The 26,485-nt window shown below is 34.3% G+C and overlaps 3 protein-coding genes and 1 pseudogene across 4 annotated transcripts; all 4 read right to left on the reverse strand.

Annotated features, from left to right (window-relative positions):
- Nucleotides 1–14,032: 14,032 nt before the first annotated feature.
- LOC120121355 lies at nt 14,033–14,817 on the reverse strand. Its single transcript, XM_039140736.1, has 2 exons — nt 14,438–14,817; nt 14,033–14,246 (listed from the first exon to the last, which is right to left on the reverse strand). The coding sequence occupies exons 1-2, from the start codon at nt 14,815–14,817 to the stop codon at nt 14,033–14,035; spliced, it is 594 nt and encodes a 197-aa protein (XP_038996667.1).
- A 1,151-nt stretch (nt 14,818–15,968) lies between these two features.
- Nucleotides 15,969–17,346, reverse strand: LOC120121462 (early nodulin-like protein 2). Of its 2 annotated transcripts, none has more exons than XM_039140812.1 (3): nt 17,160–17,346; nt 16,806–17,080; nt 15,969–16,772 (listed from the first exon to the last, which is right to left on the reverse strand). In XM_039140812.1, the coding sequence occupies exons 1-3, from the start codon at nt 17,329–17,331 to the stop codon at nt 16,074–16,076; spliced, it is 1,146 nt and encodes a 381-aa protein (XP_038996743.1). In that variant the 5' UTR covers nt 17,332–17,346; the 3' UTR covers nt 15,969–16,073. The 2 variants fall into 2 exon arrangements, with proteins under 2 accessions (XP_038996743.1, XP_038996744.1); XM_039140813.1 differs by having other exon boundaries at nt 15,969–16,768; nt 16,802–17,080.
- An 871-nt stretch (nt 17,347–18,217) lies between these two features.
- On the reverse strand, nt 18,218–19,042 carry LOC120121357 (annotated as a pseudogene).
- A 2,704-nt stretch (nt 19,043–21,746) lies between these two features.
- LOC120121358 (protein DETOXIFICATION 18-like) lies at nt 21,747–25,187 on the reverse strand. The gene is made up of 9 exons (XM_039140737.1): nt 24,930–25,187; nt 24,298–24,842; nt 24,084–24,170; nt 23,933–23,989; nt 23,612–23,850; nt 23,403–23,521; nt 23,177–23,302; nt 22,005–22,156; nt 21,747–21,960 (listed from the first exon to the last, which is right to left on the reverse strand). Exons 1-9 carry the CDS (start codon nt 25,185–25,187, stop codon nt 21,747–21,749), a joined length of 1,797 nt encoding a protein of 598 aa, XP_038996668.1.
- Nucleotides 25,188–26,485: the final 1,298 nt, after the last annotated feature.

The following is a 26,485-nucleotide window of genomic DNA, read 5'->3' on the forward strand; positions in this document are numbered from 1 at the left end:
ATGTGCTAACATGTGAAGGAATTCATACTAAGTGTATAGGGCACTTCGTGTGCTAACATGAGAAGGAATTCATTCTACGTGTATAGGGCACTTCGTGTGCTAACATGATAAGGAATTCATACTAAGTGAATGAATTTCCATATAGGGCACTTCGTGTGCTAACATGGGAAGGAATTCATGCTAAGTGTATGAATTTCCATATGGGGTACCTTGTGTGCCAAAATGATAAGAAATTCATCCTAAGTGTATGAATTTCCATATGGGAAATATATATGTATAAACCTAAGAAATTCTTGATAAAGAAGTGGATTTTTATATTGATATTGGGTATCAAACCACAAAGATTTTAGTGATGGTTGATAAATAACGATATTAGCACTATCGATGTAAACCATAGAGTATTTATTGAATTGAAAGAATCTCTAGATGAACTGCTGTATAGGCACTACGTGTGCATCTTAATAAATGAACAGGAATAAGAAGTTGGTAAATTACCATGTGATAACTAAGGGTGTAAATGTATAAGGGTTATAATAAATTAAAAGAGAGTTAATTGATATTAAAAGTAAGTATTAGAGTAGAAACTATTCCAAATTAAAAAATTAAAGGACTAACTGTGCATTTGATAGAAATGTGTCAATTATGCCAGTTAGATGAAAGGCTAAGTGCCTTTGAGGCATAACTGTGCATTTGACAGAAATGTGTTAATTATACCAGTTAGATGAAAGACTAAGTGCCTTTGAGGCCTAACTGTGCATTTGACAGAAAGATGTCAATTATGACAGTTAGATGAAAGGCTAAGTGCCTTTGAGGCCTAACTGTATATTTGACAGAAAAGTGTCAATTATGACAGTTAGATTAAGTGCCTTTGAGGCCTAACTGTGCATTTGATAGAAAGGTGTCAATTATGCCAGTTAGATGAAAAGCTAAGTGCTTTTGAGGCTTAACTGTGCATTTGACAGAAATGTGTCAATCATGCCAAATGGATGAAAGGTTAAATGCCTTGAGTAAAAAACTAGATGTATAACAATGTATACTGGTGTATAAAAGGTATGAAAAATGCCATAAATGAAATGTATAATGGTGTATAAAAGGTATAAAAGGATGCCATAAATAAAATGTATGTTGGTGTATAAAAGGCATGAAAGGATACCATAAATAAAATGTATGATGGTGTATAAAAGGCATGAAAAGATGACATAAATGAAATGTATAACTGTAACACCCCCAACCCGTATCAAAAACCGAATACGAGTCTGAGGTGTCACATTGAATTTTCAAAACATTTACTTGTATAAAATAATGAGTAATTTAAAACTTTTATAACATATAACTTATTCAAAACGTTTACAAAACTATTCAGAGCTTATACAATATATTATTTTGAATACATGCCAACTAGAACTTTATATATTAAAATACATATTCTTCACCTCTCTTCTGATCTGACTTTTAGTAAGGAGAACTGACCTGTCTTGTTCTACATTGCTCTTCACTCCTCTTGAAACCTACGAGTAAATCACTTACACGCTAAGTCTATGACTTAGTGATGCAATAAATATATAATATAAATTATAACTTGTAATCATGCATGAACAATTACTGCTATCACATCATACCCAAACACATATCCATTCATATATCAAATCCACACATGCATATAATTATCTTCTTTTCTATCATTATCATATTATTACCATTCATATTTCTATTCTCTTGTTTATATGATCTATTATGTTCATATCATATATCTTATAACATATACAATAATCATTAACACACACATATATCATATCATATAATTCATATCACAAAACATATATATATATATATATATATCACATATATTGTATTCAATGTTATCTCTTATTAGCCCATGTACACCAGTGAGAATTGTAGATATGTGAGTCTATTGAGGTTGTGCACTATGCTATCACCACAGCTTGTACGGGGTCCCACTAGAGGCTATGAAATTTTGTCCCGAAGAACCTATGTACTGTATTTGTCCCGAAAGACCACTCCTTAAGAACCATATACATATTCCAATGGATCAAATCTGTCTCAAAGCACCCTGTAAATATTCCAAAGGATACATATATGTCCCGAAGGACCACGTAGAACCCTCGACTCTTGGCATGTCAACTATACCTATAGCTCTCGTATCATATAACATAGGCATTGTCACTTATATCATTCCACTTATACCCTTTTATATCATATGTCATATAAGCTCATAGCTTTTTTCACATATATTTGTAGTCACATAACTTCTTTTCATATTATCACATAGTTCATATCTTATAATTTGTTTTCCCATGTTCACATATATCATGTCATATGGCTCATATCTTTCTCATGCAATCACATAGTTTAGTTTCACATATGTTCATATATATATATATATATATCACATAGCACATACTTCTTATATCATTACATAAAAAAGCATGTTAACACATATAATCATGCAACATATACAATAATATGTCACCACATCGACTCATGCACACATATGAACCATAGCAAAAACATACTTCTATCTAGGAATTCATACATTTTACTATTGGAAATAGACTTGTCGCAAGTCTTATTTCCCATTAAACATCATATACTAAATAATATGCACTCACCTGGGCCTCACTAAGTTCCAATCCACTTTAATGACTTCCTTTCTTTCGATCGAATCTTAACTTGATAATCGTTCCGGAACTTGTTCGTGCTCGATATCTATATAATCATACATTGATACATATCAGTATCCAATTGATATATTCTAATATATCATTTCTTAGACCAAAATAAATGTCTATTTCAATTTCCCCTTGAAGTGCATCGATACATTCTACAGTGCATCGATGCATTCTTTAACATGTGCATCGATGCACTACCCATGCATCAATACACCAATCACCTTCGATATTTTCATTTTAAGGGGGGTGCATCGATGCACTCCTTATGCATCGATGTACTAATTACATTCAATGTTTCTTCTTTAAAGAGTGCATCGATACACATTGAATGTGCATCGATACACCTGCCCAGAATTTGTATTTTAAGCCCGAAAACCATCAACTTTTCACTCAATTAATCTATTTTAAGCCCCTATCATGTCATTAAACTCAACTACCATTACTTAAACCAACGTATATCCATATAAATCATCTTTATCTTCCATATCTCATCATGATTCTTAAAATTTAAGAATCTTGCTAAACTTTCAACTTTGTTATTAATCCTTTCTAACTTCATAAGTCTCTTATTCTTATTGATGGAAAGTCAAATTCAACTTTCAATTCTTATTATAAACTCTATTTCAATATTTTACTCAATAACTCCAAATCTTTAATCTTCCCTAACTCCTTTATCTTTTGATTTTAAGATAACTTAAGCTTTCCTTAAGCTTAGTTATCATCTACTGATCATAACCCAACCTTAAATTTATCCAAAAATTATCTAAATAGAAGACTCACATTTGATTCAAGCCTTCACGTATGAAGAAGGAAGAAGAGAAGAGAAGAGAACTCTGGAACCTTTTCTCTCTTCCCACGTGGTTTCCTTATCTTATAAGGAAAATAAAAATCTTCCTTGTCAAATGACCCTTTTGCCCTTCAATTAATCTAATAATTACTAACAAATTTTATGATTTATTTCCAAATAAATCATTGAACTAATCCATGGTTCTACTCTAGTTACCAAATTCTGAAACTTTGCAATTTGATAACTAACCCGATATTGAGGATGTTACAAATCTCCCCTCCTTTAAAGAAAATTTGTCCTAGAATTTTCACTGAACATATCAATAAGAACATATCTTCTAATGTTCTCATGCTACTTCCTTTACCTAATCTTTCATTCTTTTATTTCTTCAATTGTCTATTTCCTTATACATAAATCATATATTTCCTTTCATATTCATATACTCTTGTCCTATCACCTATACTCATCTCTGTGTACCAATCTTCATTGCATCCTCGTAACTTTGATAACCCATTTCTTATACAGAACTTCATTCTTTATTATTTCTTATACTTGTATTTACTTCTTTAAAGCTCCCTTTTTAAAATATATCAATACTTATTTCCTTCCCTACATCATATATGTATAATCAAAATACATAACCACATCCAGATTCATATCATACTTGATTAACTCCACTTTATCTTTTCCTCCAATCTCATAACTCTATCACTTTTACTGTGATAGTTAGTCAATAACATATGTTCAATTTAGGGAACAAGCCCTAGTCAACCAATCATATACATCATTTCCAATCGAAATTACCTCAAAATTAGTTTATTTAACTTATCAATTTCACCTCTATTCTCATACATCCTGTAATTTTCGTTACTCAAACTCAACATTCTGACTTCCTTTGTCTTATAATATGATCATCGATATACTCATTCTTAAACTCTTCTTATCAATCCTCAGCTTTACTCAAATATACAAATCCTTACTTCATTTTCCTTTACTATACCACATTACCATGATCCAAATATACCTCTGTATCCAGATCCATTTCATATTTGGTTATCATATCCTGACAATATCTTATAATCTTATACTTTCAGTACATTCCCATCACATATTCTTGTTAGCCAATGCTAACTTTTTCCTTCTAAAATGCAATCTCTTATCATATACTCTTGTCACTGATGCACTTAATCTTGAGCTCTTCTATAAGTACTCACCACGTCATTTGATCTTTTAATTATGGTGACACTTGTTCACCATATTCTATCTTATCCACATACTAATAAAACTAATCCATATCGCTTTTCCGATTCAAAACAATAAAGATTTTCTATCACTATTCTAATATGATTTAAACTTTCTGAAATCAACCTTTAATCTTACAAGACACTTTTTGAGGTTTTCGCTCTTCATCTTGTCTGGCCAGGACAAGTGAATTGCTATCACCATCAGATTTGTCAGCTATTGATTTACTTTACTTTGACAATTTCTATAATCAATTCCTACTATATCATACAAATCTTATTCTATTAGCAAGACATCATACTCCTTACACTATCAGATAAAAATTTTCACTTTTAGTTGACATGTACACATTTTTAAACCTCATTTGACTTCGGTTTAAGCCTAGAATCGGCTAAACCTTAGCTCTGATACTATTAAATGTAACACCCCCAACCCGTATTAAAAACCGAATACGAGTATGAGGTGTCACATTAACTTTTCAAAACATTTACTTGTATAAAATAGTGAGTAATTTAAAACTTTTATAACATATAACTTATTCAAAACGTTTACAAAACTATTCAGAGCTTATACAATATATTCTTTTGAATACATGCCAACTAGAACTTTATATATTAAAATACATATTCTTCACCTCTCTTCTGATCTGACTTTCAGTAAGGAGAAATGATATGTCTTGTTCCACATTACTCTTCACTCCTCTTGAAACCTACGTGTAAATCACTTACACGCTAAGTCTATAACTTAGTGAGGCAATAAATATATAATGTAAACTATAACTTGTAATCATGCATGAACAATTACTTCTATCACATCATACCAAAACACATATCCATTCATATATCAAATCCATACATGCATATAATTATCTTCTTTTCTATCATTATCATATTATTACCATTCATATTTCTATTTTCTTGTTTATATGATCTATTATGTTCATATCATATATCTTATAACATATAAAATAATCATTAACACACAAATATATCATATCATATAATTCATATCACAAAACATATATATATATATATATATCACACATATTATATTCAATGTTATCTCTTATTAGCCCATGTACACCTGTGAGAACTGTAGATATGTGAGTCTATTGCGGTTGTGCACTATGCTGTCACCACAGCTCATAAGGGGTCCCACTAGGGGCTATAAAATTTTGTCCCGAATGACCTATGTACTATATTTGTCCCGAAGGACCACTCCTTAAGAACCATATACATATTCCAGTGGATCAAATCTGTCTCAAAAGACCCTGTAAATGTTCCAAAGGATACATATATATCCCGAAGAACCACGTAGAACCCTCGACTCTTGGCATGCAAACTATACCTATAGCTCTCGTATCATATAACATGGGCATTTTCACTTATATCATTCCACTTATACCCTTTCATATCATATTTCATATAAGCTCATAGCTTCTTTCACATATACTTGTAGTCACATTGCTTCTTTTCATATTATCACATAGTTCATATCTTATAATTTGTTTTCCCATGTTTACATATATCATGTCATATGGCTCATATCTTTCTCATGCAATCACATAGTTCAGTTTCACATATGTTCATATATATATATCACATAGCACATACTTCTTATATCATTACATACAAAAGCATGTTAACACATATAATCATGCAACATATACAATAATATGTCACCACATCGACTCATACACACATATGAACCATAGTAAAAACATACTTCTATCTAGGAATTCATACATTTTACTATTGGAAATAGACTTGTCGCAAGTATTATTTCCTATTAAACATCATATACTAAATAATATGCACTCACCTGGGCCCACTGAGTTCCAATCCACTTTTATGATTTCCTTTCTTTCGATCGAATCTTAACTTTATAATCGTTCTGGAACTTGTTTGTGCTCGATATCTATATAATCATACATTGATACATATCAGTATCCAATTGATATATTCTAATCTATCATTTCTTAGACCAAAAGAAATGTCTATTTCAATTTCCCCTTGAAGTGCATCGATACATTCTACAGTGCATCGATGCATTCTTTAACATGTGCATCGATGCACTACCCATGCATTGATAGACCAATCACCTTCGATGTTTTCATTTTAAGGGGGTGCATCAATGCACTCCTTATGCATCGATGCACTAATTACATTCGATGTTTCTTCTTTAAAGAGTGCATCGATACACATTGAATGTGCATCGATACACCTGCCCAGAATTTGTATTTTAAGCCCGAAAACCATCAACTTTTCACTCAATTCTTCTATTTTAAGCCCCTATCATGTCATTAAACTCAACTACCATTACTTAAACCAACTTATATCCATATAAACCATCTTTATCTTCCATATCTCATCATGATTCTTAAAATTTAAGAATCTTGCTAAACTTTCAACTTTGTTATTAATCATTTCTAACTTCATAATCTCTTTTTCTTATTGATGGCAAGTCAAATTCAACTTTCAATTCTTATTAGAAACTCTATTTCAATATTTCACTCAAGAACTCCAAATCTTTAATCTTCCCTAACTCCTTTATCTTTTGATTTTAAGATAACTTAAGCTTTCCTTAAGCTTAGTTATCATCTACTGATCATAACCCAACCTTAAATTTATCCAGAAATTATCTAAATAGAAGACTCACCTTTGATTCAAGCCTTCACGTATGAAGAAGGAAGAAGAGAAGAGAACTCTGGAACCTTTTCTCTCTTCTCACGTGGTTTCCTTATCTTATAAGGAAAATAAAAATCTTCCTTGTCAAATGACCCTTTTACCCTTCAATTCATCTAATAATTACTAACAACTTTTATGATTTATTTCCAAATAAATCATTGAACTAATCCATGGTTCTACTCTAGTCACCAAATTCTGAAACTTTACAATTTGATCACTAACCTGGTATTGAGGATGTTACAATAATAGTGTATAAAAGGCATGAAATGATGCCATAAATAAAATATATAATAGTATATAAAAAGGGCATGAACGAGTTCTATAAATGAAAATATATAATGATGCATTATAAGCATGAATGGACGTTTTCAATAAAAATAAAGAATAATGACTAAAGAGATAAATGGAAAAAGAAAAATATAAAGAAAATAGGTATGCTAGGTATACTAAAAATCATTAAGGCAATTGTGAATGGAAAATGGTTTAATTGAGGAGGATTATAGGATCTCTAAAAAATATATGATTTAGTATGAACCAAATAAATATGGCATACTTATGTATTCATAAAGATTTCTTAAAATATTTTACCTCACTAAGTAAATACTTAACGTGTGTTGCTTTCACGCGTAGGTAAAAGAAAAGAAAATCAAATAAGGAGTGCAGCAGTAGCAACGGATATCATCAATTAAGATTGACTCATCAATAACAGTAGGACAATCATGTTTATTTTTGAAAAAAAATAAATTATTGGCATGTAATCAAATTAAAAGAAAAATGCTATGGAATGTATGTAGCTTAAAATTTTGGCATTATATTTCAATGACTATTTTATAATTGTACTTAAATGTGTTTAATTAACAATTTTCGAAACAAATTCTTATGAGTTTTTACTAAATAGGAAATATTTTAAAAGTGATGTGGCATCGGTATTTCGTGTACGGAAAGGTATACGAGATATGAGTGTTACAGAAAATATCGATACTATCCCTGAAGTATCGATACTCCTGCTAAAGTTTCAATACTTTATATAAGTACCGATACTTTTTAGCCCTCTATTATGGCAAGTTTCGATACTTGCCTGGGATTTTCGAAACTATTCCTAAAATATCGATACTCTTATAAGAGTATCGATACTCCTACCTAGAAAACACATATTTTGCTTGGAATGATGAACAAGTATCAATACTATCCCTATAGTATCGATACTCCATATACAAAAAACATATTTTCACTCAAAAATCTCCTATTCATCTAAGCCCAAAGACCTTAGTGAGGTCCCCCAACATTTTAAAGTCTTATGTGATTAAAGAGGAGCATAAATAGGCTTTACAAGGTACTTAAAAATCAAAACATGGAAACTACCATGATCATGCGACACTAAGCTTTATAATTAACTCTCAAGATAGAAAGCATCTTAAATGATCACTCGGATTATGAAAGGGTTGATAGTGTGTTACATGGCCTCATTGGTTGCTAAAATCTACCTCAACTCAACTAGGAGTCACCTTACCTTTATCATTTACTTTGAAACTTTTTTTCACCTATTTAACTAAACCAAGCAAGGAATTGGATTAGTACTCAACTAGAGGTTATGTTAAGCTTAAATACAACTCCTACAACTCAAATTTACCCAAAAACAAGCTTAAAACACTTGATTTCTCTTAACTCCTAAAACCCAAAACCTATGATTTAGGGCTTAAAAATGAGCTTGAGGGAAGACTTGCCTTGGTTTCTTCAAACTAAGCTTGAAACTCTAAAAACTTGCTCCTCTTTGGCTTATTCTGGAGAATGAATAAGAAAGGATAAGAGAAAATGAAGAAAAATATATTTTTGGGGAAGGCTCTCGTGAAATCCATCTAAATAAGGGGGTTTATAACCTTTAAAACCAACTATAGGTAAATTGTTCTTTTGGTCCCTATCCTTTTTACCTCTACTTAAAACCATCATTTACTTTTAACTCTTGGGTCTTACTTAAGCCCAATACATATATAACTTGCTCCAACTATCTTGGGAAGTTTAATTAGCTTGACTTAAAAGTCTCGGGTTTACCCAAAATACTGACCCTGGTTTCGGGGAATTACAACTCTCTCATCCTATAAGAAATTTAATCCCCAAAATTTCCCTAGAGAAAGGTCTCACTCTACAACTCTACTGGGCATCTAAGACATATCTTGACTGCTAGAACATCTAACTCTAAAGGCTATAAACTCAAACCCCTATCTTAAAATCATCTGCTAAAAAACTCTCTTTAATTGGGAATCCTTATGGCACACCACAACTCACTGCTAATACTAAATTTTTTCTTTACTATCCTTACTTAATTGGGTTAACTTAAAGCACAACCTGATAACCTCTTCTATCCACTAGGTCTAGACAACTCTGAGACCTTATGGCATTTGTCAACTCTTCTACTAAAATCAACTTCTATGCTTCTGTTGTGAAACTCTAATCTAATACTCATCTACGGTAACCAATTACTTTCTCGACCTTATAGTTTCTCCATGAAACCTTCACTAAAGAAAACCTTTTGTGCCAAAATGGTCGATATAAACTTTAAACCCTTGAGCTTCTCACTGAATATCACTACCTTACTTTTATCTTCCTTTATAAGCTTAAGTTATCGAACTTACACTTTAAACTCACATCTATTGGGGCCTGAGCTCTCTACTATTGCAGATGCAAAAGTATGATATAACTCTGTAAGGCATGTATACTCATAAACTCCTTACTGACACTGACTGATTCTAACTGACAATGACTACCACTAACATGCGGGTCCTAAGAATGTCAATCCTGACGCTCTAATGCCACTAAATATAACACCTTATATTAGTACGACACACATTCGACCGATTTAATTTTCTACACGGAACCAACTAAGTGGCCAACCAACTTATTCTTACTTTCTTGTACTTTAAAACAACTCTTTATATCTAAGAGCCCTCAAAATATATAGGTACCTACAGACTGACTCTTAACTGACTTTACAACTCAATACAACTGAATTTATGAATATACATGTCATTTCAGAAACGTGTGACGTATTCTTCTCTGTATTGGGTCTGGACCTTGATCTCTCTAAAGCTTTTGAACTGCTGGATCTACTAACCTGCCCACGGAAACATCCCGCCACACTAATAACTAAAATATACTAAAAACATCGCTGAAAAGATCAAGCGATCAAGTCTATTGGTATAAGGTCTACTGCTATATGTTATACTAGCCCACTCCATGAGTGTTGGACCTTGCGCCCAAGCTAGTTTGCTTTAAAACCAATTTAGTGAGTATTCTCAAATACTCACATTCTAATCTATAGTAGACATCATGGTACGGTTGAGGGTTTTACATCTCAAAACTTACACACCCCTCTAGTCTACCCTGGATATGGCCCACAAAATTCTATGCATCAGAAACTATACCCGTGACTAACCCATATTTTCTTCTAAAAAGTGTGAAGGCCTCGGTAAACATAGTTAGTCCGAAGGGTCTTGATCATACCTAAGGATATTCAGATAGAATTTATATTGTTGACTCTGCTACATTTTCTAAAGGAACTTGGGTGTCCTGGTCGTTTTCCCGAGCATTCAAACAAGGCTAGTTTTATTTCTCCTAACTTTAACTTGTTTCTACGTTTGAAAATAACATTAACGTTCTCACTTGTAGTCTTATTTGAAGAATTACTAACGTGTTGGGGTATCTCGAGTCTAAAACTACTTTTATTGCTCAAAATATACTAAAAATATTGATAATCATGTTAAAGTTTCAATACTTTATATAAGTACCGATACTTTTTAGCCCTCTATTTTGGCAAGTTTTGATACTTACCTGGGAGTTTCGAAACTATTTCTAAAGTATCGATACTCCACCTGCAGAAAATATATTTTCGCTCAAAAATCTCCTATTCATCTAACCCAAAGACCTTAGTGAGGCCCCCAAACGTTCTTAAAATCTTATGTGATTAAAGAGGAGCATAAATAAGGCTTTATAAGGTACTTAAACATCAAAACATGAAACTACCATGATCATGCAACACTAAGCTTTATAATTAACTCTCAAGATAGAAAACATCTCTAATGATCACTAAGAGTATGAAAGGGTTGATAGTGTGTTACCTGGCCTCCTTGGTTGCTAAAATCTCCCTCAACTCAACTAGGAGTCACCTTACCTTTATCATTTGTTTGGAAACGCTTTTTCACCTTTTTAACTAAACCAAGCAAGGAAATGGATCACTACTCAACTAGAGGTTAGATTAAGCTTAAATATAACTCATACAACTCAAATATACAAAAAAAAACAAGATTAAAACACTTGATTTCTCTCAACTCCCAAAAATCAAAAACTTGTGATTTAGGGCTTAAAAAGGAGCTTGAAGGAAGAAGATTAAGGTTCTTACCTTGGTTTCTTCAAACTAAACTTGGAACTCTAAAAACTTGCTCCTCTTTGTTTTATTCTGGAGAAGGAAGAATAAGATATTTTTGGGGAAGATTTTCGTGAAATCCATCTAAATAAGGGGGTTTATAACCTTTAAAACCTTTAAATCCATCTAAATATAGGTAAACTACTCTTTTGGTCCATCTCTTTTTTACTACTTAAAACATCACTTACCCTTATCTCTTGGGCCTTACTTAAGCCCAATACATATATAACTTGGTCCATATATCTTGGGCAGTTTAATTGGATTAACTTAAAGGTCTTGGGTTGACCCAAACTACATACCCGGGTTTTTGGGAATTACACGTAATCCCACAATCGCGAATACACATTTTTAGTAACAACATAAACATTATTAGATGAAAATAACAATTTATAACCGCTTTTAATAGTAAAAATTTATAACCGCCTTTAACGCTGTAAACACAATTACCATCTTTGCACCAAACCCGACGATCTAAATTATAGAAAATTATAAGCGATATATTGAGAATACTCTGTGCCTCTTCCTCATTAAATAAAGTAGAAATACGAGCTACATCACATTCATGATTAGGATAATTAATTAGGTCTGAAACCCACTCGACATTCGCTGCCCGAAGAGAAGTAATCTGTATCAGTTCAGAGCCCGGTAACCAGTAGTCGTTCTATATAGAAATGGAGGTGTATGTTCCCACTCGCCATTTAAGTCCCAACTCCAACAACCCTCGGGCACTCTAGGTATTGCGCCAGATGTATGATGACTGAAAACCAAGACGAGCTGACAGAAAATCACTGTGAGGAAAATATTTCGCCTTAAGTAGACGACTAACCAACGAGCTAGGATTATGAATAATCATTAACCTTTTTTTGCAAGTAGAGCGACATTGAACCTTTTCATATCCTAAAACCCTAAGCCCTCAAAAATCTAGTTGACAAAGTTGATCCCACGCACACCAGTGAATAACCCATCTCGTCTTTGATTTTTGCCACCAGAATTTCACCATAATACTCTCAATATATTTGCATACACCTTTTGAAAGGAGGAAACAATTCATAGCATAAAGGGGAAGGGCTTGTAAGACAAATTTAATAAACACTTCCTTACCGCCTTGGGACAAGCATCTAATACTCCAACTATGAGTGCGAGAACAAAAATAATCCTTCAAATAAGTAAATGCCACCCTCTTACTCTGACCTACAATTGCCGGAAGACCCACATACTTCTCCGGGTTAGAGGAATTAGATACCTGAAGGATACGACTTACATCATTTCGGTTTTAATTGTGCACATTAGAACTGAAAAATAACCTATACTTATCAAAATTTATCAGTTGTCCCGAACATTCCCCATAACACCTAAGTATGTCCTTAATCATATTAGTTGTCATTGCATTTGCTTTACCAAAATTAAGGTTATCATATGCAAATAGCAAATAAGTTATCGATGAAGCACATTGATTCAGCTTTATTCCTTGAAAGTCTTCCCTACTAGCATCTTTACGCAACACGGAATATAAGCCTTCACTACAAATTAAGAACAAATAAGGACTTAGAGGATCACCCTGACCTAATCCTCTCGAAGGGATAAAGACCTCACCCACTAAGCCATTGATCACATATACATAAGTTACCAAAGTCACACATATTCGAACCATATCAATCCAGTTCATCGAGAAGCCCATTTTCAACATAATCGCCCAAATGAAACTCCACTCCACTCTATCTTAGGCCTTATTCATATCAAGTTTGAGTGCAAAGTAGCATTTCCTACCTTCCCGCTTTCTAACGAAAGAGTGCAAAACTTCATAGGCCACAATGATGTTGTCCGTAATCATACAACCCGGAACAAAAGCGCTCTGAGACTCATCGATGCAAACATCCAGAAAGCTCTGCATTCAATTCACCAACATCTTTGATATAATCTTGAAAAGCACATTGTACAAACTGATAGGGCGAAACTGGGACAACCTAAACGAGTTGGATACTTTTGAAATCAAGACAATATGAGTTCGATTAACCAAATTCATATTAGGTTAACCATTAAGGAGACCTATATAGAAATCTGCAACCTCTGCACCAATAATGTGCCAAAAACGTTGGTAGAACAGTGCACCCAAACCATCCTCAGCTGAGGCTTTCAACTGGCTTATGGATTTTACTACAGTATAAACATCCTCCACAGAAAACAGTCTACCCATATCTGTGTTCATCTCCTACGAAATATTCTGATGAATGCCATCCAAAATCTCCTCATCAATATCAATAACAGATAAAGAAAATAACTCCATGAAATAAGCACGAGCATACGAGTTCATCTCAACAACACTCCTCTCAAAATGATTTCCCACTTCGTTATCCAAGTAATCAATGTGATTGTGCCTTTTCCTACTCGAAGAATGTCTATGAGAAAAGGCAGTGATAATGTCCCTACGCAGTCAATTAGCACTAGCCCGTTGCTCCCAATAAAGTTCTGATTTATCCATATCCAGATTCAATTACAATATCACATCGATCATTTATCCCAAAACATCATCAGTGGAATCTAACTCAACTAACTCCCCCAACCACCTGTGAAGATCATGAGAAGTAACCCCCTATCTTTATAAATACGTCGAAACCACACACCTAGTCCCTGACTAACATGCTGAAGCTTTGTAGTTAGCATCCCCTCAACCTCATTCCACAACTTAACAACTTCAACCTCACAGGAATCCTCCAATAGCCAAGACGAATAAAAACGAAAATGCCATCGTTTACTTGTATCATTGAAAGAGTTTGTATTCAACAACAATGGGCAGTGATCAGACATCGAATGAATAAGATGAGACAATTTAAAATTCGGAAACAATACCTCCCAGGTATCAGTCACCACTCCTCTATCAAGGGGCTCTCCAATGTTTTTTGCAGTCATTCTACCTCTCTCCCAAGTAAACCAAGATCCAACAAAGCCAATATACGTTAAATTGCAATCCTCTAAAGCACAAAGAAACTCTTGCATCTACTGATCACCGTGAACTAAACCACAATTTTTCTTATGAGCATAGAGAATTTCATTGAAATCGCCAATGACAAGCCAAGGAAGATCAGGACAATCATTCCGACTATGAAAAAGATCCCAGGAATCCCTTCTACACGGCTCCCCAGGCGAGCCATAGAAACATGTGCACCTCTAACTATTACCCTCTGAATCACTAGAAAAAACCACATCAATGTGAGTGTAAATTAAAATACCAGGGGCCACCCTGTTCGATTCTGTCCACATCGACCACGTGAAATAGACGAAATAGATATCATCCTTCTCCTAATTCCGTTATAGAGACGCCACAATAGGGTGCCAGACATTCGCCAAAGTAGATCGCATTGCCTGAAAATTTATCATCGGAGGTTGACAGAGACCTCCCAACGAAACAAGTGGTAAAAAGAGATCGGTGTACTGTTTCTAGATTGCGTCAAAATTAAAACTTCATCTTCCTTTTGGCCTAGATTTAACACACCCAAATCGCGATCTAGATCCCTCATAGCCCCTCCTTCACAGGCCAAAAAACTAAGAAACCACTAAAAACGAGGAAACACAGGAAAAGAAAAAGACAACTAGCAAAACTAGAAGACTGACAAACCAGAGGAAGTGCCACAAAGAGGCAGAAGAAAACAGTGTACCAAAAAGTAGAGTAAAAATCTTGTTTAATGGGAAATTTTTTTTTCTTCAAGATACTAAAATACTATAATATCACATCTACATATTATATAACCGAATGATAATATTTATTAAAAAACAAATATTTATTATGCAAGGTTCGTTGATCTTGATTTATTTAGTAAGATGAGATACTAGATTTATTAAGCAAGGTCGGGGATTCGAATATTGACGTTTGCGAATGGAGCAAATTAGGTTAGGAGAGTCTCCCTCGCCTATGTAATAACCAATCTAGATTAGTCGATCAATAGATCGGATACCAATGATTAATTAAAAATAATAATGATATCTATTAGAAAGAAAATAAATATATTTATTTTTAAATATGTAAAATTAAATCAAAATCAAACTTTACGTATATGATTAAACTAAAATTAGAAAATGCAACTTAACATATGAAAAGTTCAAACACAACTATAATTCATTAAACATCACGACAATAATCAATAACAAAGTAATATGAAATATCGAATAATCATAACTGAAAATTAAAAAAAGAAAATCACCTATAAGGATTCCAAAAAAAAATTACAAAAATTATTTATCATTTCTAAAATCTCCTAAAAGATCATACTAAACAAGACGCTAGCAGCAAGCACCAGAACACTGGAATAAGTCGCTGTGGCAGATGACCCGTTGGGCGGGGTACTGGTTTGATTTCCGGACGGTACCGGAGAACCGGAAGGCGAAGTTGTAGGAGAAGGAGAAATGCCTTGTGGAGGTGCCGGTGGACTTAAACCCGGACCCGTAGACGGTGCCGGTGATAAACCGCCGGGAGTTGAAGAAGATGGTGAAGGAGATGTTGACGTAGGTGGGTTTGCAGTAGGACCATGAGCCACCGGAGACTGCGTCGGACCGTACTGTGGTGCATGATGAGTAGATGGAGTAGGACCATGAGCCATCGGAGACCGCGTCGGACCGTACTGTGGTGCATGATGAGTAGATGGCGTAGGACCATGAGCCACCGGAGACTGCGTCGGACCGTACTGTGGTGCATGATGAGTAGATGGCGTAGGACCATGAGCCACCGGAGACTGCGTCGGACCGTACTGTGGTGCATGATGAGTAGATGGCGTAGGACCATGAGCCATGGGTGAGCCAGTGGGGACCGAAGAAGGTGGACTTGAAATGGGTCCATGGTGATAAGGAGACTGTGCTGGCCCCGGAGTTGAACCCGTCGGAGGCTTAGCAACAGGGCCATGGTGCTCGGGTGACTGAGCCGGTGAAGAGGAGGAGCCTTTGGGTGGATAAGCAATAGGACCACCGTGGTGGTGGTTGGGTGACTGAGCTGGCCCCGGATATGGTGATTTCCCTGGGGGCTTAACAATCGGTGGTGGATGTATCGACGGAGTACCGTGTCTCTCCGCCATGACAACGGTGATCATTTTTTGACCCTTTGAACAATGATCCTCTTTACCACTAATGAAGAAGAAAGGACCCGAATGGGGAAACTTGAACTCCGAAGTTCCATTGCTCATTTCCATCAAAGGATGCTTTCGTTCACACTTGTAGTAATCATCTTTCTTCACCAACAAAACAGAGTCTGATCCTTTCTCATATTTAAAAACTGCAACAACAAAGAAACACATAAATCAAGAAATAATTCAACAAAAATGAATCAAAACACCAACAAGACACGAACTTACTTAGTACATCATTGACTTGGAACCTCTGTTTACCAGCCCAATCATTATATTTCTGATTAGGGTGCAAAACCCAGCCTTCTTTCCCACCAACATAGAAAGTATAGCAATGAGACGAACAAACAAAGCAAGCTAATAAAACTAGCAGCAGGGAGAGAAACCTCTGAAATTTCATAGGTGAGAGACTCTGCTTTTTCCCTTATTTTTTACTGTTCCTTTAGCTCAAAAGAAAGGCAAAAGTTAAATCTGATCTCTGTGTGTGATGAATACGACTATATATAGAGAGATACACGCATGAAGCTTCAAAGAAACCTCTGGAAACCCAAAGCTTTCAATTTTGGAAATCAACAGTTTTTGGGGAGGAAGTGAAAAATGTGTAGGCTAAATTGTTGAGAGTAACATCATTTGAATGAATGAGATAACACGCAGCGTATGTTAGGTGGTGTTGATTTTTCAAGTCTTTTGAGGCTAAGTTTTGGACCGGTTACGTGGCAAACGATGGAAATCATTCCACGTTTATGGAGTTTAATGTATATTTTATGAAAAAATTTAGAGTTCGAAATTTAAATTTAATTTAGTTCGGTTTAAACACTATATAATGTGATTATATGGAGAATATAAAATTGAAAGAAAGTACAAATTTATAATGAAAGAAAAGAAAATAAATTTTTGCCTATTTTCTACAAAATGCAACCAACATAGGAATGCAGGTTTGACGGGATGGACCACATATTAACCCCATCCATAAGCCCTGAATAAACCACAACACCACCAAAGCATAATTAGTGGAGAAAACTAAGAAAATAATAATAATTAGATTTTCATTTTCTATTAGAGTTGGATAAAAAAATCAAGTAGTTGCAATTCTTAAATGAATGATTTTTTCCTGTGATCCATAGTTTCCTCGCCTCGGCAGAGAATTTAAACTTGAATCCAAGTAGAATTGTCATGGGCATGCCAATAAGGTGGAATGTCCCCAAATTAGCTAATACTACCATCTTTTGCCAACCACAGCCTCTTACAACCCCTGCAACATGCTTTCCAGGTATGTCTGGTAAAACTCACCAAACCATTCCTGCATATGGAAGGGCTAATTTAGAATATTGTATGATGTAACGAAATGATTCAGAAGACAATCCATTCCATGTGTTCTTAAATCTGTTGGCGGAAACGACATATATAGGTAACGATATCCATATCGAAATCGATGCCGCCAGGGCAGAACCTCTGAAACCAAAAACTGTCTTGTTTACCAAACCATGAACAACCACGAAATGGATACCCAATGGAATGACGGAGAACACGACCAAAGGTACAACAATGCTTGGTGTCTGAAGAAACCTCAGCGTGTTTTACAGAAAACCATAAGCAAACAAACCAGGAATCAAATACTTGATGTAAACAGCCGCAGCTCTCGAGATTTCAGGGTCTCGATGAAGCAAAACAAGGATTGGTTCGGTGAAGAACCATAGAATCGATATGATGATCGAGAAAAAGAAGGAAATAATGCAGGAAGCTTGGAGGTAAATCCCCAACATCTTGTACATCCTCGCACCAAATCCTTGTCCACAAAGGGTCTCCAATGCTCCACTTAAACCAGTCTGAAAACAACAACAATGGGAATTTACAAAACTTTCAGACAAGAACATGAAACAGGTTGAAGTTAAATAAAGAGGTTAAACCATGAAAGCAAAACCAGTGACAGTGGCCCATGAATTGGCAAGAGTTGAAGCAGCAAGCTCGACCTCACCCAGGTGGCCGGCAAACATGACAGAAACCATAGTAATTAAGTAGTAAAAAACATTGGATAACACCATTGGCAGTGCAAACAAGATCTGATCCTTAGCCTCCCCCAAATCCATAACTCTTTTCCAGAAACATCCCATTGTTTGTGGTTGAGGGTAAGCCAATCTCTCTTCTCAGAGGATCATGTTCATCACACAACTATAAATGCTATATTATACTCGAAAATACTTGTTTGGTATGCTTGGCGAAATCATAATTCAATTTTTAATATGATAACTTTATTAGTGCATAATTAATTAATGAAACTTTAACATAAATGAAATAATCAATGGCCAGATCATATTCCTCCTTTCTTTGCCAAAAATGGTTAAATTACATTCAGTGCATAATAAATGAAATGATTCTTCAGTTAAATTAATCAAATACTGCCAGATCATATACTCTTTACACACCTTAACGTAGAGATTACTCTAGAATCCAACGAGGATAGCAATTGGCATGCCAATAAAAATAGAAAGTCCCTAAATTAAGTTTTGCTAACCACATCACCTTGCAACTCCTGCAACATGATTTTCAGTTACACTCGTTTAATTGCAGCTGTTGTTGAGATTTCAGGGTCTTGATGAAGCAAAACAAGGATCGGTTCGGCGAAGAACCATAAAATCGATATGATGATTGAGAAAAAGAAGGATATAATACAGGAAGCTTGGAGGTACATCCACTGCATTTTGTACATCCTTGCACCAAATCCTTGACCACAAAGAGTGCTCATAATCAAGCTTTTCAAAAGTTTGAGAATTTAAAGAACTTTAAGTCATCCTTGAAAGCTTCTTTAAACCAACAAACCGAGCAAACTAAAAGTGACTACCGAATCCGTTTGACTACTTTTCTTCATTGTTTGAGATTTCTTTTACTTCAAGGATTGACATTTCGTGCTCATGATGAATCAAGTAACAAAGGAAATTTTCTTAAACTTTTGAATTGGATTGCGGAAAAGAAAAATGATGTGAGAAATATTGTTTTGAAAAATGCACCTAAAAATAATCAAATGATTGCACTTTCAGTTCAAGAAGTAATTATCAATTATTGTGGAAAAAAAACTACCAAGGCAATTGTGGAAGATCTTGGTAAGTATTATTTTGGAATACTAGTAGATGAGTAATGATGCATCTCAAAAAGAACAAACGGCTTTGTGTGTTCATTATGTTGATAAAAAGGGAATGATAAAGGAACAATTTCTTGAAATTGTTCATGTTGGAGATATCACACCTTTGTCTCTTAAAGAAGCTATATTTTCTTTGCTTAATGAGCATTCTTTGATTTTTTTTTTTTTGAAGAATGCATGGGCAATGGTATGATGGAGTTAGTAATATGAAGGGTGAACTTATTGATCTCAAAACTCTAATCATGAGAGAAACACAATCTACATACTACATACATTGTTTTGCTCACCAACTTCAATTAACTCTTGTTGTCATTTCTAAGAAAAATAAAGATTGTGGTTGACTTTTTGATATACTTGGAGATTTGTTGAATATTGTTGGATCATCATGTAAGCGAAAAAATTTGCTTAAAAGAAAACAAGCTGAAAAAATTACAAAAGCCTTTGAAAATGGTGAAATTGTGACTGGAAAATGTTTAAACCAAGAGCTTATTTTAGGTAGGCTAGGTGATACGCATTGAAGGTCTCATTATAATTTGATTTTAAATGTGATTGATTTGTATTCTACAATACGTGAGGTGCTTAATTTAATTGGTAAGGATGCTCGAAAAGCTGATAATATGAGTTTTGCAATAGAGTCATTTGATTTCATTTTCATGATTCACTTAATGAAGAGAATATTTGAGATTGTGAATGAAATAAACACAGCTTTACAAAGAAAACATCAAGATATTGTCAATGCTATGTCACTTGTTACTTTAGCTAAAGAAAGATTGCAAAATATGAGGAAAAAATGAGTGGGAGTCTTTTTTTGCTACAACAACTTCATTTTGTAACAAGAATGACAATGATATTCTTGATATTGATGTGGTGTATACTACTTTGGAAAGAAAGAAACATTGTCGTTTGGATATTGCTAATATTCATCATTTTCAAATTGAATTGTTCTTAGGAGTTATTGATCTTCAGCTTCAAGAGTTAAACAACCAATTTGATGAGGTCAGTATAGAGTTATTGACTTGTATGGCTTCTTCAAGTCTACTTGATAAATTTTCTTCTTTTGACAAACAAAAGATACTTAGACTTGATGAATTATATCCCGATGAATTTACAAGTGTTGATAGACTAGCCCTTGATGATCAACTTAATAATTATATTGTTGATATGCAGAGGGATGATAGATTTTGGGTATTGAAAGATATGATTGAACTTTTCATGAAACTAGTCGAGACAAAGAAGCATCAAGTGTACCAATAAGTCTATTTGCTCATAAAGTTGGTATTGATTCCCTCCGTAACAACCGCAAATGTGGAAAGACTATCTTCTAAAATGAACATGGTGAAGAATAGGTTTTAAAATAGCATAGGTGATCAATTTCTAAATGATTGTTTGGTCACTTATAAAGAAAGATATGTTTTTGTCCAAATCGATGATGAAAAAATCTTGAAACGATTTCAAGGAATAAAAGCTCGCCGAGAACAATTGTAATTGTTTATAGTGTTTAGTGATTTTTTTTGCTTTTGAATTTTTTATTATTTGGGATTTTAGATTATGCAACTTTTTTTATTAATCAATATTATAATATTTATTTTGGACCCTATTTTTTTAATTTCTGAATTCGTCGTTGGTCTTGTATAGTTATTATAACGGCACAAAGGGTTGATACTCACTGGGCAATCCTCTCAAATGGTGGCAATATGAACCCCGTGAGGAATTTCACTCCCACAAGATGCAAGAGAATCACACAATTCTTTAACTTTCGTGAGATAGGTTGTCATAGTGTCACCTCCTTTCTTCAACGATTGCAACTTATAATGCAAGATCATGACAGCAGTGGTAGACCGACTTGCAAAAACACTTAGCACCGTTTCCCAAACTGCAGCTGCTGATTCCGCCCTACAAATTGAAGAAGCAGATGAGGACTCACCATGGAGAGTAACCAAGATGCAAGGGCGCTATCTTGGGCAAGAAGCTCTTCATACGCGTCATTCGGACGAGTAACACCATCCTCACCTACAACCGTCTGCGACGGAGCTTGCATCACACTAGTCAGAAGCTTCTCAAGCCGATGACTTCGAACTGTAAGGAGAACCTATTGTTCCCAAAGCAAGAAATTCATCTCATCAAGAAGAACATTAATATTCTTGTTTGTGAATCCTCTCGCATTCGCAGTAAATGACTCCATGAAACACACACAATGACCACCAAAAGCAACGAAAGCAGCAGAAAAAGATGATGCTTAAAAGAAAGCAACGAAAGCTAGAAAAACAATGCCAAGATCAATGGCGATTGATACCATGATGAAATATCAAGAAGATGAAAGAACACAGTAAACACCAGTTGTATATTACAGAAGAAAGTACAAAGGGTTTTAAATACAACGTACAAAGCCAAGCATGCAAGTACCCTAACGGCTAAACAGAATAACCTTCTTAGTCTAACGGTTATCTTAAGCAGCCCTTCTTGCCACATAGACCTAACCGTATAATAGCCTCAATAGAGGATTGCGTGTAGGAGCTGTCGCTCCCAAAATTATAATTTTTTTATATATTTTAGATATTTTATTTATATTTCTTAATGAAAATATGCTTTTGTCCCTCAAATTTAATAAGTTGGTCTCCTCTTCAAATTTTATAAATTTATCCCTTTTAACATGAAATTTTGGATCAACGTCAGGGTTCCAAGTACACTTATATATAGTTCCCAATGTGAAGATCAAATACTCACCAAACCATTGCTGCAGAAGGAACATCTATTTTAGAATACTGCAGGATGTAAAGAAATGACTCAGAAGACAATCGATTCCCTGTGTTCTTAAATTTGTTAGCGAAAACTACATATATATAGCTCAATAATTTGATTTGATTTAGTTTTTTTTTTGCACTTGTATGTTGAATTTTATGCCACTAATTTCGCTGCAATTTGGCAAACAATTGGTGGTAAATCACAAAAAACTCAGTAGATGGAACTAAGATGGGCTCAAGGACCTTAATCAATGCTTGAATTTAAATTACCACTTATTAATTAATTAGAAAATTTATTAATCAAAGTATTAGTTCCAACGACACCCATATATTTCCTCAAGGAAGTTATAGTTCAAGAGAAATTAAACAGAAGGTTGAGTTTCATCATTTTTCTCTTCTGAAAGGTCAATTTTTGCCCATTTTCTATAGAATGTAATCAGCATAAGAGTGCAAGCTTGACAGAATAGACCACATATTAGGCCGATCCACAAACCCTGAATAAATCACAAACAGGAAAACACTTAGCAGAAAAGAAAAGAAAAACTATGAAATGATAGCGATAAAGAATAGGCTATAGTGAAATGATTTCCTCACCTTAACATGGAGCTTAAACTTAAACCCAAGAAGGATCGCAATTGGCATGCCGATAAAGTAGAACGTCCCCAAATTAGCTAATACTGCTATGTTTTGCCAACCACTTCCCCTTGCAACCCCTGCTTTTTGGTTTTGGATTGGGTTCGTTAATTTCTGGCATGATTTGAGAACATGAAACCAATATGATAAATTCAATGTGTGTTTCGAACCTGATAAGACGCCTTGTATGGCATCGATAACTATTGATATGGTGAGTAATGGTGTCATCTGTGAAAATTTCTTGATTATTAAATGGCTGTCGCTAAAGAAACCAGCCCAAATATGGCGGCCCGAAGCTAAAGTTAGAACAACTACAAGAGCCAGAAGGATCGACAGCTTGAGCGTCACTTTTATCGCTTGCTTTGCCCGGTTTGGATTTCCAGCTCCCAATTCATTTGACACTCTTGTGCTGTGAATTATATATAAGTATATATCTAGCACTTATAGAGTTTGAGTAACATATAGATCGCAATTGGTGTAAAAGAACTAACCTTGCTGCAGCACTAAGGCCATATGTGATCATGTATGCAATGTTTTCTGTATTTACACTGCAGATGGTATCAAGAGAACAAGAATCCACCATGATTAAAGCTCGGTGAAAATGGATATATGATTGAGAAACAAAAAGAGTGAAAAGCCTACCATATTGCAATCAATGAAGTTGATATTTCTGGATTTGGCATCAAACCAGCTAAGAACACAAGTATCTCAAAAGCCCAGAATTCCAAACTGGCAAAAAATTAGAGTATATATATATATATATCCATGTCTCAGTGTGTGTTCGATACAGATATTCACTATGAATAATTTGAGAAAAAATGAAGTCCAGAATAAGAAATGATAGGAAAAAACTCACCAAACCATTGCTGCAGAAGGAATGGCTAATTTGGAGTTCTTTATGATGTAGCGAAATGATTCAAAAGACAATCCTTTCCATGTGCTCTTAAATTTATCGGCCAAAACGACATACATGACTAAAGAAAGAAACGATATCCACATCGAAATGGAAGCCGCCATGGGAGCACCTTTGAAACCAAGGCTTGTCTTATTTACCAAACCATAAACAACCCCGAAATGGATACCCAATGGAATGACGGAGAACACGACCAAAGGTACTACAATGCTTTGTGTTTGAAGAAACCTCAGTATGTTTTGCAGAAAACCATAAGCAAACAAACCAGGTATCAGATACTTCATGTAAAGAGCCGCCATTCTTGAGATTTCAGGGTCTTGATGAAGCAAGACAAGGATTGGTTCAGTGAAGAACCACAAAATGGATATGATGACGGAGAAGAAGAAAGAAATAATGCAGGAAGCTTGAAGGTAAATCCCCAGCATTCTGTACATTTTTGCACCGAAACCTTGACCACAAAGAGTCTCCAACGCTCCACTCAAACCTGTCTGAGAAAACAACAATTGGAGTTTACAAAGTTTTCAGACAGGAACTGAAGAACAAGAACCAGATTAAGGCTAATTAAGGTTAATTACCATGAAAGCAAAACCAGTGACAGTGGTCCATGAATTGGCAAGAGTTGAACCAGCAAGCTCGACATCACCAAGGTGGCCAGCAAACATGACGGAAACCATAGTGATTGAGAAGTAAAAAACATTGGATAAAACCATTGGGACTGCAAACAAGATCTGAACCTTAGCCTCTGCGAAATCCATGACTTTTGTACAACACTTTCCATTGCTTCCTTCTGAACTACAGCCATCAGCAGCCTCTATGTTCAATGGAGCTGCCATTTTTGTGGTATTAAAGAATAGACTGAGATGGATGGTGCTCCTCACATACTATATTATATTACGTAAAATGTTGCTTGTCTTGCTTTTCGGCCCTTAAAGAATATAATATTCATTAGGCTGTTTCAATTTTAGTTAAATGTAACAAAATATATTGACTAACAAAATATAACGGTGCGTTTGGTTCACGGAATATAAGATTATCAGTGGGAATGTAAGATTACCAGTGAGAATAAAAGATTACCGGAGAATAGGATTAATGGGAATGTTGTATTTTGTGGTTGGTTGGTTTAGCAAGAATATAAGATTATCGTATTTGGTTCAAGAAATAAAAGACTATTGAAATGTATATTTGATCAAATTGTCGTTATTATATATTTGTTTTTTTAACAAGTTGAAAAATATTTATATATTTTCTTTAAAAAAAATTAAATTCATAAAATTTATATATATTTTTTACAAAATGAAAAATATAAAAAGGTTTAATGAAAGGGTAAAATTTTATTTTAATCCCTGAACTTTATATAAAATTTTAATTATAGATTTTTTTGTAAATGTAAAATAGTTTAAGGATAAATTTGTAATTTAACATTTGTAGAATTTTTATTATTCAATGACAGAATAAGTATATTTTTGAAAGAAAAAAAATTTTAAGGGCATTTTTGTCAAAAATGCCGGTAATCCAACGATACCTAAGGAAAGGGAGGTAATGACATTCCCGGTAATATACCCCAAAAAAATCTACTATTGGTGATGTAAGATTACCGAGAATGACATTCCCGGCCAACCAAACGGGGGAATGTGGATTACATTCTCATGGGAATCTCACATTCCCCCAACCAAACACACCCTTAAGGTTTGGGTTTAAGCAACTATGTTTGCAATGTGTGTGCGCGTTGTATTTATTTAAGAAGATTATGAGCAGATATTACTTTATAATCACCCTAGACTAACAAATGTTTTTTGAACTTTTTAATTTCATCTTCAAATTATGATTCTTATTTAAAATTATTGTTGATTACAAGGTAAAATCTATTTATAATCTTCTTAATCATTAGTAACACACAAATATCTTATAGATACAGTTGTTCAAATCCAAGATCTAAAAAAACATTCCCATTGACCATCATACCCACTTAATAAATTCTTATTACCTTTAGAATTAAATTCTCTAAACTAATTTATTTTTTTTAAATAAAATGAAATTAGACAATTTATTTTCAACTTTTAAGGAGAGTAAACGAAGCTTAGTAATTCAATAAATATGTTTATATAACTATTATAAACAATAGGCAAATTTA

The sequence above is a fragment of the Hibiscus syriacus genome, unplaced genomic scaffold (genome assembly GCF_006381635.1).
Source record: "Hibiscus syriacus cultivar Baekdansim isolate YM2019G1 unplaced genomic scaffold, ASM638163v2 tig00110372_pilon, whole genome shotgun sequence".
Classification (NCBI taxonomy): domain Eukaryota; kingdom Viridiplantae; phylum Streptophyta; class Magnoliopsida; order Malvales; family Malvaceae; genus Hibiscus; species Hibiscus syriacus.